Source organism: Ictidomys tridecemlineatus, chromosome 14, assembly GCF_052094955.1.
Source record: "Ictidomys tridecemlineatus isolate mIctTri1 chromosome 14, mIctTri1.hap1, whole genome shotgun sequence".
NCBI classification, from domain to species: Eukaryota; Metazoa; Chordata; class Mammalia; order Rodentia; family Sciuridae; genus Ictidomys; species Ictidomys tridecemlineatus.
This window is the reverse complement of record NC_135490.1, coordinates 62,692,380-62,706,004: the sequence shown is the minus strand read 5'-3', so window position 1 is coordinate 62,706,004 and position 13,625 is coordinate 62,692,380. Positions and strand designations below refer to the sequence as shown.

The 13,625-nt window shown below is 39.2% G+C and overlaps 1 protein-coding gene and 1 long non-coding RNA gene across 8 annotated transcripts in view; one reads left to right on the top strand and one right to left on the bottom strand.

The window, feature by feature from the left end:
- Ddhd2 (DDHD domain containing 2) overlaps nt 1-6,668 on the bottom strand; it is a 53,136-nt gene extending 46,468 nt beyond the window's left edge. For 5 of the 7 annotated variants that reach the window (XM_078031218.1, XM_078031221.1, XM_078031222.1 and 2 more), the window contains exons 1-6: nt 6,530-6,668; nt 6,174-6,278; nt 5,045-5,272; nt 3,573-3,763; nt 2,913-3,002; nt 2,361-2,481 (exon numbers count right to left, since the gene is read on the bottom strand). In XM_078031218.1, the coding sequence (XP_077887344.1) occupies nt 2,361-2,481; nt 2,913-3,002; nt 3,573-3,763; nt 5,045-5,264 (622 nt within the window). In that variant the 5' untranslated portion in view covers nt 5,265-5,272; nt 6,174-6,278; nt 6,530-6,668. Of the gene's footprint in view, nt 1-2,360; nt 2,482-2,912; nt 3,003-3,572; nt 3,764-5,044; nt 5,292-6,173; nt 6,279-6,529 lie in introns of all 7 variants that reach the window. The other 2 variants (XM_078031219.1, XM_078031220.1) reach the window with 2 other exon arrangements.
- Nucleotides 6,669-6,913: 245 nt separating this feature from the next.
- LOC144370455 (uncharacterized) lies at nt 6,914-8,515 on the top strand. The gene is made up of 2 exons (XR_013430436.1): nt 6,914-7,053; nt 8,384-8,515. It is a non-coding gene; the product is annotated as an uncharacterized LOC144370455 (long non-coding RNA).
- Nucleotides 8,516-13,625: the final 5,110 nt, after the last annotated feature.

The following is a 13,625-nucleotide window of genomic DNA, read 5'->3' as shown; positions in this document are numbered from 1 at the left end:
AAATCAAATATCCACAGTGAACAAGTTAAAATAATAATTTAAAATACACAAATAGCCTTATATTTTAACCACTTACTAAAAGTATGCAGATTTTACTTTCTCTTTTTATCTCAAAGTCTGTGAAACTAGGTTTTTAAGACACTTTAAGTGCAAACTTACAGAAAACTGAAAAACTAGTATAGAAATTCCCATGAATTTTTATAGATTCAACTTTTTAAATAATTGTCATATTTTTTATTATTCTTTTTATGCAAGTGTGCACACACATATTTTTCTGAACCATTTGGGAGCAAGTTGCATATGTCATCAACTATACTTAATTAAAATTTTAATATATGTGTTTCCTAAGACTATCCTCTTGCATAACCACAGTACAGTTACCAAATCCAGGGAATTTAGTATTGATAGAATACTTATACCTAATCAATTTTTATCAATTGTACCAATGTTTGATCTCATTTGTTTGCTTGTAATACTAAGGATTGAACCCAGGGCCTCATGTGTGCTCTGTAAGCACTCTACCACTGAGCTACATTCCTAGCCCTCTTTTTATTTTTTGGTACCAAGGATCGAACCCAGGGGTGCTTAACCACTGATCCACATCCCCAGCCCTCTTTACATTTTATTTAGAGACAGGGTGTAGTTCAGTTGCTGAGGGCTTCACTAAGTTGCTGAGGCTGGCTTTGAACTCAATTCTCCTGCCTCAAATCACTGGGATTACAGGCATGCACCACTGTGTCCGGCTCCTGTATTATATCTTTAAAGTCTGAAATTTTAAACTCAGCTGGGCACACAGGCAAATGCCTATAATCCCAGCTAATCAGGAGGCTGAGCAAGGAGGATCACCAAGTTCAGCCTGAGCAATTTAGCAAGATCATGTCTCAAAAAATAAAAAGGGCCTAGGGATATAGCCCAGGGGTAGAGTGGCCCTGGGTTCCATTCCCAGTATCAGAGGATAGGAAAAAGAAAAATAAATTTAAACTCATCTTTTAAAAATTATAGTCAATCTAAGAAAAAAATCCTTTCTTCTGCAATATAAACTTCTTTTTTGGTGGCACTGGGGACTAAACCAGGAGAGTTCTACCTCTGAGATCCATCACCAACCCTTGTTTTTTTATTTTTATTTTGAGATAGGGTCTCAATGAGTTGCCCAGGCAAGCCTAGAACTTTTGATCATCCTGCCTTGGGCTCCCAAGTATCTGCAATCACAGGCGTGCACCACCACACCCAGCTATAAAAGGTATTTTATAATCCAGTTAAGTATAGTTAAAGCAATCATAACATAAGTGACACTAGAGAACAAAAGATAATCATTAAATTCTTTCTGAAAAAAAGGTTTTCCTGGGGCCGGGGATGTGGCTCAAGCGGTAGCGTGCTCGCCTAGCATGCGTGCGGCCTGGGTTCGATCCTCAGCAGCACCACATACCAACAAAGATGTTGTGTCCGCCGAGAACTAAGAAAAAATAAATAAATGTTAAAATTCTCTCTCTCTCTCTCTCTGTCCCCCTCCCCCTCTCTCTCTCACTCTCTCTTTAAAAAAAAAAAAAAAGGTTTTCCTTAGCTGAAAATCTTTAAGGAACCGGCCATGGTGGTATATGCCTGTAATCCCAGCAGCTGGGGAGTCCGAGGCAGGACAATCACAAGTTCAAAGCCACCCTCAGCAACTTACAAAGGCCCTAAGCAACTTAGTGAGACCCTGTCTCAAAATAAAAAATAAAAAGGGATGGGGATGGGCTTGTGACTCAGTGGTAGAGTGCTTGCCTAGCATGTGTGAGGCACTGGGTTCGATTCTCAGCACTGCATATAAATAAATAAAGTAAAGGTCCTTGGACAGCTAAAAGAAAAAAAATTTTTCAAAAAAAAAGGGGGGGCTGGGGATGTGGCTCAAGCGGTAGCGCGCTCGCCTGGTATGCGTGCGGCCCGGGTTCGATCCTCAGCACCACATACAAACAAAGATGTTGTGTCCGCCGAAAACTAAAAAATAAATATTAAAAATTCTTTAAAAAAAAGGGGGGGGCTGGGGATGTGGTTCAGTGATTAAGGTACCCCTGGGTTTAATCCCCTGTACCCACCCCCTCAAAAAAAACTTCAAGATAGGAATAGCCAGTAATAAATTTCTAGTTTAGCAGGTGAAATAACCAGTTCACCTATATTTAATGCTACCAAATTATAACCATTGCACATATGTCCTCAGCAACTTTAAGTTTTGTATCTCTTAGCATATGAAGAGATGCTAACTTTATCTCAGAATAAGCCCATATGATTAAAGATCATTTTAAGCCTTGACATAATCCAAATCCATAGAAAAAAGGTCACACTTTAAAAAATATATAAGAAAAAAAATTATTAACAAATATTACCACAATGAATGTCAACAGAGATGTTTTCAACTCCTCTTTTCACTGTTCTTGGTCGACCCTGTTCAGTGGGTGTTGAACCCCACTCATCAGACCCTGCAATTGGCTGGTAATGTACCATGAGCTTAAATAGAAAAAGATCACAGCAGTATAGTCTTCATTATAGACATCTCTATATTATATTGAAGAGTAGTAACCTATCTTTAAATACATATTTATTATGGGGTTTCGATATGCAACTTCTACAACTTGAAATAAAAATCCTCAAAATATATGGACTAAAATATACACATGAAAGATATGCTCACATAGCGTGTCAGTGGTTTTCTTAATCCGTACTGACATAATTTTGCTTAAGAAAACTCTTTTGTATAAACTGAGAGGGGTAAATAACAGTAATGGCTCTAAGTTTCATAATGATAAGTTCAATATAAAATCTGCCAAAGGTTATCCTATGTAGAGTCCATAAAAAAAAAAAGAAGCCAATTAAGTTTTCCTTAGTAATGTAATTAATCCTTAATCTCAACATCAGAGAAATGCTTTAATTCACTTTACCTTTGGATTGTGTAATATAATAATTTCTCTGTTTGGAGATTCCAGTTTCTTTTTCCATTCATCCAGAGTTACAGCAAGCCTGTATGTTTCCTTAAAAGAACACATTAATTCATTAGACTTCTCTAATAGCTTTTTTATTAAAATTACAAGAATACTACACGATTAACTGGTTTCAATAAGAATAGCATTCTCCAATTTATCAAATTTAGTTTAAGATTGTTTTAAAATTAGAATAGTATAGGACAAAGAAAAAAAATCATTCCTGTCACCTACACTACACAATCACTATTCACCATTTTATATACTTCTATCAGCAACAGTAATGTTCTACTCCAGTTTAAAGAAAACAAATATCAATTTTCAGAGAAAGAAAAAGAAATTGATCCTGCAGTCATAGCTGAAATATTATAAATGATTACCTTTAGGGAAATTTTTACATTTTAATTGGGGAATACTAAAGTCTCCATGTTATTTTAAATTCTAAAATTAAAACTACTTTATCCTGAAACTAACTTGTGAAAATAAATGCTATGAAATATGATGCAGAACCAAACATTCTTTGGAAATTTCACAAAGTAAGTTACAATAGAAAGAAAAGATTATTAAATGAGAAAAGAAAAAAACGAAGAAAATGGTAAGTAAAAAAGGCTAAAAGCAAACCTCTAAAACTTGGCTGAAGCTTTCTGAGTAGGGAACATATTTATTGTCTTTGTCTCCCTTGTAAAACCAAGTACATCGTCTCACTTCTGATGCAAGTTCATCCCAGTACACAGCATATCTCATCCTCTCCCCCAAATGAACATCATATCTGCCCCCATCAGTGGGGACAACTCTCCCATTACCATCTTTTCCTATTAAAAGTCAGAAAACAAAAAGAATTTGAAAGGGGAAAAGAAATACATGTTTTTCAATATATTTCCCCAAATATAATTACAAGTTATATTCTAATATTATGAAACACATGGAATAGTTTCTACTTGGCTAAACATTAAAAAGAAAGAAAGAGGGACTGGGGATGTGGCCCAGTGGTAGAGTGCTCCCCTAGTATGGGTGAGGCACTGGGTTCGATCCTCAGCAACGCATAAAAATAAATGAATAAAAATAAAGGCATTATGTCCACCTACAACTAAAAAAAAATTAAAAGAAAAAAAATTCAATACACATCTTTTTCCTAGTTTTAATGAAACGTGAAAAAAAAATACTACGCAGTTTTGCTTTTGTTTCTAAGGAAAGATAATAATACCTCTTTAAAAAGGAGTTTAGGGGTTCAGGGTATAGCTCAGTGGTAGAGTGATTGCCTAACGTGTGAGGCCCTGGATTCAATCTCGAGTACCAAAAAACAAAAAGCATCTTTTTTTCCAAATTTTTGGTTTAAGGAACTAAAAATTCAACTTAATGTCAATCATGATGACATAGTGTAAGTAACACCATTCCTGTATCATAAAATAAGAAAAAAACAATACATTAGAAAGTTCATTCTTCTGAAATTCTTCTACCCTATCTTGATTAACCAAAACTGAAACACAAGTTAGAATATAAAAATATTACTGGGGGCTGAGGTTGTGACTCAGTGGTAGAGCAATTGTCTCACATGTGTGAAGCACTGGGTTCAATTCTCAGCACTACATATAAATAAATTAATAAAATAAAAGTCAATCAACAACTAAAAAAAATATTTTAAAAAATATATTACTAGGCCAGGTGTGGTAGCACAAGCCTGTAATCTCAGCAGCTCAGGAGGCTGAGACAGGAGGATCATGAGTTCAAAGACAGCCTCAGCAATGCGGAGGCATTAAGCAACTAACTCAGTGAGATCCTGAGTCTAAATAAAATATGGCTGAGGATGTAGCCTAAAGAGTTCAATCCCCAGTTTAAAAAAAAAATTACTGGATAACTATGCAGAAATTATGATAGGAACTGTTTTCAAGATACAGAGCAAGTTTTTGAATATTATAAATTATTAGCTGGGCACTAATATGGAACTCTGATATAAAATTCTACTTAGCTCAGTGATAAAGCACTTGTTTAATTAATGGGAAAAAGCTAAAATGTACTTTTAATAGTGCTTTATAAAAGTTATTACATTATAGTTGGAGATGACTCTATATTACAAGCCATCATTATCATCCTACCAGAGCCATATGCTTCTTCCAGTTGTTGTGAATCTTCAGAGTTGAAAGGAATCCATGTCTCCTTGGAATCTATTATTTTACAATAAAACCAATGTGGAGAAACTGGTTCATACAAACTGCCAGCATCCATGTCTATTAGCTCAAAGGAACTACATGAGTTTGGTGATGGGGAAGGATCTGACTGAGACAAATGCTCCTGGTGTGATTCCACAGATGACATTTCGCCCTCTAAAAGACAAGATAAAAACTATCAGGAAATCATTTTCCCTCTATTACCAATATAATTGCTAATGCTGTGCACATGCATACACAAACACACACAAAAACACACACACACACTGGTCACTTTAAGAAGTCACTTTTGGGGGTGAGGACAAATAACCTAAAGAGGCTACCTAATTTAGAATAAAAATAACAAAGGGAAAACTCTTTAAATGTTTCTATTACATCAGCTATTTTGCACTGAGCTCCCAATGCTCTCTTAACTGCATGGCTTACAAGTTATAAAATTAACCCTCAAACACAAGAAAAAATGGTCAAAACTGATGCAACAAAATATCTTACCCCAATTTCCAGTTTAAACCTAGTGCCAAAGGCAGCAAATGTATACAACCATTTCTAATAACGCCCAGGTTTTAGGCTCTGGGCCATTATCACTGCGCATTTACTTTACTGGAATCTTAAAATACAGAAAATACAACAATTCACTTAAGAATCAATCATTGCGATTAATCCTCGAAGCACGCTTACTTAATTAGGGCTGTGACACAAACTCAAACCCAAACCTTGCCAGGGGGTCACTATGTGCACGCGCACACCCACTCAACAGCGTACAGGTGAAAAGTAACAGTGGGACCTCAAAAGCCTCCCCTTAATCTGACCGATGTGTTTCTTTTTTTCTTTCTCTCTCTCTCTCTCTCTCTCTCTCTCTCTCTCTCTCTCTCTCACACACACACACACACACACACACACACACAATGAGGCAAAGACTGCAGACATCTAAAGTACGCTCCTGCGTGAGAAAGCTCGGCAGCTAGGCACAGGGCACAGCGGAATGGCAAACACCTGGCCTGAGTGAAGGCCCTCCGGGCTTTCGGCCCCACTGCCCTTTTTCCTAGCACAAACTTACCTCAGCCACCTCGTCCGGTCCCTTCTTCCCCGGACCCAGGCCTTTTGTCGCCCAGTTTCAAGGCTTCAGAATTCGGGGTCCTAATTTCTGCCTCCTTCCTCCAGCCTGGCAGAGAAAAACACCCACCCGCGGACACGAGACACGAGAATTTTCCAGTTCCCTAGGGCGCAGTCAATAACGCAGGGCCCCGGCCACTTCCCGGGAGCCGAGGCTACCCCTCCCCATCCGGCAGGTCCTCCCAGTCGCCGGATCCTAGCCTGAAGCTACGCGTCCTCCTCCGCCCCCGGTTTCGCCATTCCGCAGGGTCTCCAGCCCACCTCCCAGCCGCCGGCCCCAAAACGCGGAAGCGGACTCACCTGGCAGTTCTACCGCCTCTCACGCTTTGCTGCCTTCGCTGAGGGGGACACGACATGTCCCCGCGGCGGCCTTTCCCTGGAGCCCGGGCGAGGCGGGGCGGGGCAGGGCGGAGCCTGCAGCCCCGCCGGGCTCGAGCCGAGCCCTGAGCTCCACCGCGCTCCCAGCGGGCGAGTAGCGGGCCAGGCTGCCAGTAGTCCAGGTGAGGTGGCTGTGAGCGCCGCGCCCAAGCCACTAGTGGGGCCAGGAGGGTCGCAGGGGATGTAGGAGGAAGTGTCGCGAGAGGTGGAGGGGATCGCGCGAGACGTGGCAGCTCTTGCGGGCAGGCGTCGGGGCGCGGAGCTCGCTAGGTAGGCGTTCTGCGAGCCGGTGTGCGGTACTCCGAACCCGAGGCCCGAGGCCTTTGAGGGGAAATAAAGGATAACAGTTTTAAAGGAGAATTGAGTTTCAGCACAAGAAATGTTCCAGATCAACCAGTGCAGCCTCTCACTTAACAAATGGGTCAACAGTCTGCCTCACTCCAGAGGTACTCTGGCTACCCCATCAGTGGGCCGGGGTGGTGGGGGAACCCAGGAGAGACAAGGATGCTACGCCACTTCTAATAAATACGATGAAAGGAGGTGTTGGGATAATGTTAATAGTTGACTCTATCCAGACCTCCCCTTCTGGATGCTGAGAAGGGATATTATTGACATTTGCAAAGATGAAAAGATTATCTCAGGGCTCCTCTTTCGTTTATTAGAATTCAGAACTGCCAAAAAAAAGTATTCCTAAAAGATGTACGCTTGATGGAATTCAAAATTCACAAAGGAGGCTGGACACAGATATTTTTCCTCCAAATGAGGAGATATAACTGGTGTAAAAAGTATGAGGCTTAGTAATGGTCCTTCCTGCCCTGGCTCCCCTGATTATTTCGTTTTGTGGAAAACCGCAATTCCTTTGGTTATTTAAAAAAAAAAAAAAAAAAAAAAGTCTGGGCATAGTGATGCTCTGTAATCCCAGTGGCTGGGAGGCAGAAGCAGGAGGATCCCAATTAAAAGCCAGCCCAAGCAACTGAGCGAGAGCCTCAAAATAAAAAAGGGAGTGGGGATGTGGCTCAGTGGTTAAGCACCCCTAGGTTCAATCTCTAGTACAAAAAAAAAAAAAAAAAAAAACCTACTTTCTCACTAGATTATAAAGCAAGGGTTCAGGGAATATTTTTGGTTGTTTCTTTAGAAACTGGGAAAAGGGAAACAACAATAACACATTCTCTTTCAGAATCACAGCCACACACAAATAGCCACACGTTTACTTACACTTTCAATTTTCTAATACCGAATTAGCTTATGTTCTCTTTGGATAGGATGAGAAAGCCCCAGCTATATGCTATTCTCTAGGATCTTGCCAGACAACTAATACAGATTAGCACGAGTTGCTAGCATTTACCGAGCTCTGGGACTTTGTAAACATTTTACAAATTATAACACCATTTCATTCTCACAGCATCCAATAAGTCCAATAGTAATTTCTATTTTCAGAGGGGTAAAATGACTAGCCCAAAGTCACAGTACCAACAAGTGGTGGAGCCAAAAATTATGAACGAAATTCTGACTCCATTGTCTACACTAACTAGCTTAAAGTCAGTGTCAGTTGAGCCCCAGAACCGAAACTTGGGTTTAGGTTCTGTCTTCAAATTCCACTGTATCCCATGTACCAGATGTTCTCAAATTTGGGGTCTCTCAGGATTTCTGCACTCTAATTATTGAGTACCCTAAAGTTTATAGAGGTATATTATCACTATTTGATGTACTAGAAATTAAGACAAAAAATTAAATATTAATCTATTTAAAATAATTTTTATAAAATAACTTTTCTAGGGCTGGGGATGTGGCTCAAGCGGTAGCGCGCTCGCCTGGCATGCGTGCAGCCCGGGTTCGATCCTCAGCACCACATACCAACAAAGATGTGTCCGCGGAGAATTAAAATAAATAAATAAATATTAAAAATTCTCTCTCTCTCTCTCTCTCTCTCTCTTTTAAAAAAAAATGAAGGGGCTGTTCACGGCTCTTGCCTGCATTTCTCTTAAAAAAAATAACTTTTCTAAAATAATTTTTTAAACCAGTGACAAGAATGGCATTGCTTTATATTTTTTGTAAATTAATGTCTGGTTTAAGGAAAAACTGTTTATCCCCCCAGTACTGGAATTGAACCAAGGGGCACTCTACCACTGGTCTACAGTCCTACTCTTTTTATTTTTTTTTTTTTTTGAGATAAGGCCTTGTTAAATTACTGAAGCTGGACTCAAACTTGCGATTCTCCTGCCTCAGCATCTGAAATCATTGGGATTACAGATATGTGCCACCACTCCTGGCTAAAAAAGAGTATTTTAATATTTTTTTTTTTTTTGGATAATTGTGGATAGTCTTTCTTAATACTACACCAAAAACTGCACAAATGGTAGTTTCTTATAAGTGAATTGCAGTCAGGCCCAGTGGTACACACCTGTAATCCCAGCAATTCATAAAGCTGAGTTGAACTAGTGCTCCAGGCTAGCCTTGGTAACCTATCAAGACTCTATCCTCTATAAACAGGAGTGAGGCTCAGTGGCACACACTTATAAAACTAGAGGTGTGAGAACGTAAGGCAGGAGGATCTCAAGTTCAAAGCCAGCCTCAGCAACTTAGTGAGTCCCTTAAACAATGGAGGAAGACCTTGTCTCAAAATTAAAAAATAAAAGCTGGGTATGGTGGCATACATCAGTAATCCCAGTGGCTCAGGAGGCTGAGGCAGGAGGATCAGAAGTTCAAATCTAGCATCAGCAATTTAGCGAGACTCTAAGCAACTCAGGGAAACCCTGCCTCTAAATAAAATATAAAGGGGGGAGGACTGCTGGGGATATGGCTCAGTGGTTAAGTGCCTTAGGCTCAATCCCTGGTACCAAAAAACAAATAACAGAAAAAAGGCTGAGATGTGGCTCAGTGGTTGAGCACCACTGGATTCAATCCATGATGCCAAAAAAATCTGGAGAAGTAGCTTAACACTTGTACTTGTCTAGCTTGAGAAGGCCCTGGATTCATTACTGCAAAAAGTGAGTTAGACACCTATAATCTCAACTACTCAGGAGGCAGAAGCTAAGGGAAAAGTTCAATAAGACCAGCCTGCCCCTCTCCATCTCAAAACTAAAACAAAAGAATGAGTTGCACTGTGAAATCTGAAAATACATCAATAAATTTTTCGTATTCTGATACCATTAAAATCTATTCGTCTAGCTAGTGGTGGTCACTTGTAATCCCAATGAATTGGAAGACTGACACAGAAGAATTGCAAGTTCAGCAATTTAACAAGACCCTGTCTCAAAATAAAAAAGAACTGGGGATGTAGCTCACTGGTTAAGTGTCTCTGGGTTCAACCTCCAGTACTAAAACAAACAAGTAAAATTCACTGGCCTATCATTTTATACTTTGAATGGATCTTTTACTGATACATGATTTATGACAATATATATTGGTCATTTGGAAAAAATCAGTTCACTAAACCATGCAAATCTTCCAAATTCCAAACACATTTAATTATACAATTTTAAAAATCATAATAGCTGGATGTCATCAGAAAAGTCTTTAAGTATTGGGACACTGTCAAGCTCACAGTAGCAGATAAAAGTTTCTTAAAATTCTGTTTTCTTGAAAGGTCAAATTTTATCATTGGAAACAATAACAGTTGTTTTCCATGAAGTGAAAAGATTTCTTTTAAAAAAACTTTTGTTAAACCAGGCATGGTGGTGCACACCTGTAATCCCAGCAACTCTGAAGCTGAGGTAGGAGGGTCTCAGTTTAAGACCAACCTCAGCTTCTTAACAAGGTCCTACGCAACTCAGCCAGACCCTGTCTCTTAGAAAGGGGGGGAGGGGTGCTGAGGATGTAGCTCAGTGGTTGAGCACTCCAGTTCAAACCATGGTACCAAAGAAAAAAAGAAAACTTTTGCTAAATACTTAAATCCAAACAGGCATAATTTGTCAAGGTTTTTTGTTATTTTGTTTGTTTGTTTGTGGTACTAAGGATTGAACGCAGAGGTGCTCTACCATTTAACTATGTCTCAAATAATTTTATTCCTCATTTTGAGACAGGGTCTCACTAAATTGCTGAGACTAGCCTTTAACTCAAAATCCTCTTTCCTCAGCCTCCTGAGTCACTAGAATTACAAGCATGCAGCAGCACAGCACCCCACTTCAGTTGTATTGTGAATTAAAAATGTTTCATGAAGCTGGGCACAGTGGAATGTGCCTGTAATCCCAGTAACTTGAGAGCCTGAGGCAGGAGGATTGCAAATTTGAGGCAAACATATCAAGAATCTGTCTCAAAATTTAAATAAAACGACTAATACAGCACCCCTGGGTTCTAACCCCAGTAAACTATATATGTATGCAAACCACATATCCATCAAAGAACTAGTGTCTGCAAAACATAACAAACTTAAAACTAGCCAGCGTGGTGGCACACACCTATAATCCCAGTTGCTCGGGAGCCTGAGGCCAGAGGATCGAATGTTCAAAGCCAGCCTCAGTAACTTAGAAAGGCCCTAAGTAACTCAGTGAGACCCTGTCTCTAAATAAAATACAAAATAGGGCTGGGGATGTGGCTCAGTGATTAAGTGCTCCTGGATTCATTCCCCAGTACAACAAACAAACAAAACCCCTCAAAACTAAATAATGAAAAGGCAAAATATGGAGCCTAAATCTTGGTTTCTAATACTATTCTTCAATAAAAGAAACCAGGACTCCTTGGAGAAATACACAATTTGGACACTAGAAAACAAACATACAAGATGATGAGCCTGGAGCATCTTGTAGTTCCAGAAAGTGAAAAATAAACTGGGGGGCTGGGGATGTGGCTCAAGCGGTAGCGCGCTCGCCTGGCATGCGTGCGGCCCGGGTTCGATCCACATACCAACAAAGATGTTGTGTCTGCCGAGAACTAAAAAATAAATATTAAAAACACACACACTCTCTCTCTCTCTCTCTCTCTCTCTCTCTCTCTCTCTCCCCTCTCTCTCTCTCTCTTTAAAAAAAAAATAATAATTTCATTCTTCTTTATAAAAATAAATAAATAAATAAATAAATAAATAAACTGGGCATGGTGGTGCACACCTATAATCCCAGCAGCTCAGAAGGCTGAGGCAGGAGAATGGTGATTCAAGAATCTGTCTTAAGGCAATATGTCAATCAATGGAAGGGTAACTGATGTGATACAGCAATCTGTATACGGGGTAAAGTTGGGAGTTCATAACCCGCTTGAATCAAACTGTGAAATACGATGTATTAAGAACTATGTAATGTTTTGAACGACCAACAATAAAATTAAAAAAAAAATCTGTCTTAAAATTTAAATAAACAGACTAATACAGCACCCCTGGGTTCTAACCCCTATATATATATATATATATATAAATACTATATTTCATATATATATATATATATGCACACACCACATATCCATCAAAGAGCTAGTATCTGCAAAACATAACAAGCCAGCTTCAGCAACTTAATGAGGCACAAGCAACTTAATGAGACCTTATCTCTATATAAAAAAGAAAAAGGGCTAGGGATGTGGCTCAGTGGTTAAGCACTGCTGGGTTCAATTCCAGGTAAATACCATCCCCTCCATAAAAAAAAAAGTAAAAAATAAGAAGCAGACAATGTGGGAGTATAGCTCGTGCTCCCTATCTATTCTACATCTGCAGATTCGACCAACTGCAAATTTAAAAGAAAAACTAACAAAAAAACCCCTATGTACTGAACTTATATAGACTTTTTCTTAACATTACTTGACTATGTATGTCATAAGGATATAGGAGCAACTAAAAGAGCTTCCAATGACAAAGCACAAAATAAATAAGGTAGGATTGTGTTCTAATTCAAAGTATAAAATAAATATCCATGAGTCCATGTGTACATAAAACATATATATATATAAAACAAATTCTCTTGCACGGAAATTCCAAGTAATTTATGTATTCTACCTTCAATAAAGCAAAACATAACTTTCTACTCCTTAGGTGTGAGGCTGCATTCAGTGACTTTCCTCCAAAGAATATAGTCCTCAACCTATAATGGTTTCACTTTCAATTTTTCAACTTTGCAATGAAGTGATGTGAAATGCATTCATTAGAAAACCATACTTTTTTTTTTTAAAGAGAGAGTGAGAGTGAGAGAGAGAAAGAATTTTTTAATACTTATTTTTTAGTTTTCGGCAGACACAACATCTTTGTTTGTATGTGGTGCTGAGGATTGAACCCAGGCCGCACGCATGCCAGGCGAGCGCGCTACCGCTTGAGCAACATCCCAGCCCAGAAAACCATACTTTGAATTCTGATCTTTTCCCAGGGTAGTGACATGGTGCACTCTCACGATGCGATGCTGGACAGTATTAGAACCTTAGCTGGGTCAGTGGTGGAATGCTTACCTAGCAGCATAAGGCACTGTTTTGATCCCCAACACTACAAAAAAAGAGTGCCACAGCTCTCAGTAAGCACATTTCTCCAAGGAGAAACAACTAATACACTACAGTGTTTAGTAGGTTAGATATGTATGTATTGTGGGCTTTACACTATTTTCAATTTATGATGGATTTTTCAGGACATGATACCACTGTAAGTCAAGAAGCATCTGTAGTATGAAAAGGGAAGAAAAGTGTAATTTATAGTGGAGAAATATGACAAACACTATCTTAATCAGATGACAATGGTTAACAATAGTCTAACTCATGTTGACAGCATATATCCCTTGAAATGACTGATGAGAAAGGCAAATCAACTCTCTAATCATCCTCCCTGAAACCCAAAGCTCTAGTTTAATAATGAGAAAAATATCAGAAAAATCCCAATAGAGGGACAGTCAACTAATAAATACCTGACTAGTATTCCTCAAAAATGTCAAATGTCATGTTTAAAAAATTAAACATGCAGGGGCTGGGGATGTGGCTCAAGAGGTAGCGCGCTTGCCTGGCATGTGTGCGGCCCGGGTTCGATCCTCAGCACCACAGACCAATAAAGATGTTGTGTCTGCCGAGAACTAAAAAATAAATATTAAAAAATTCTCTCTCTCTCTCTCTCTCTCTGTCTCTC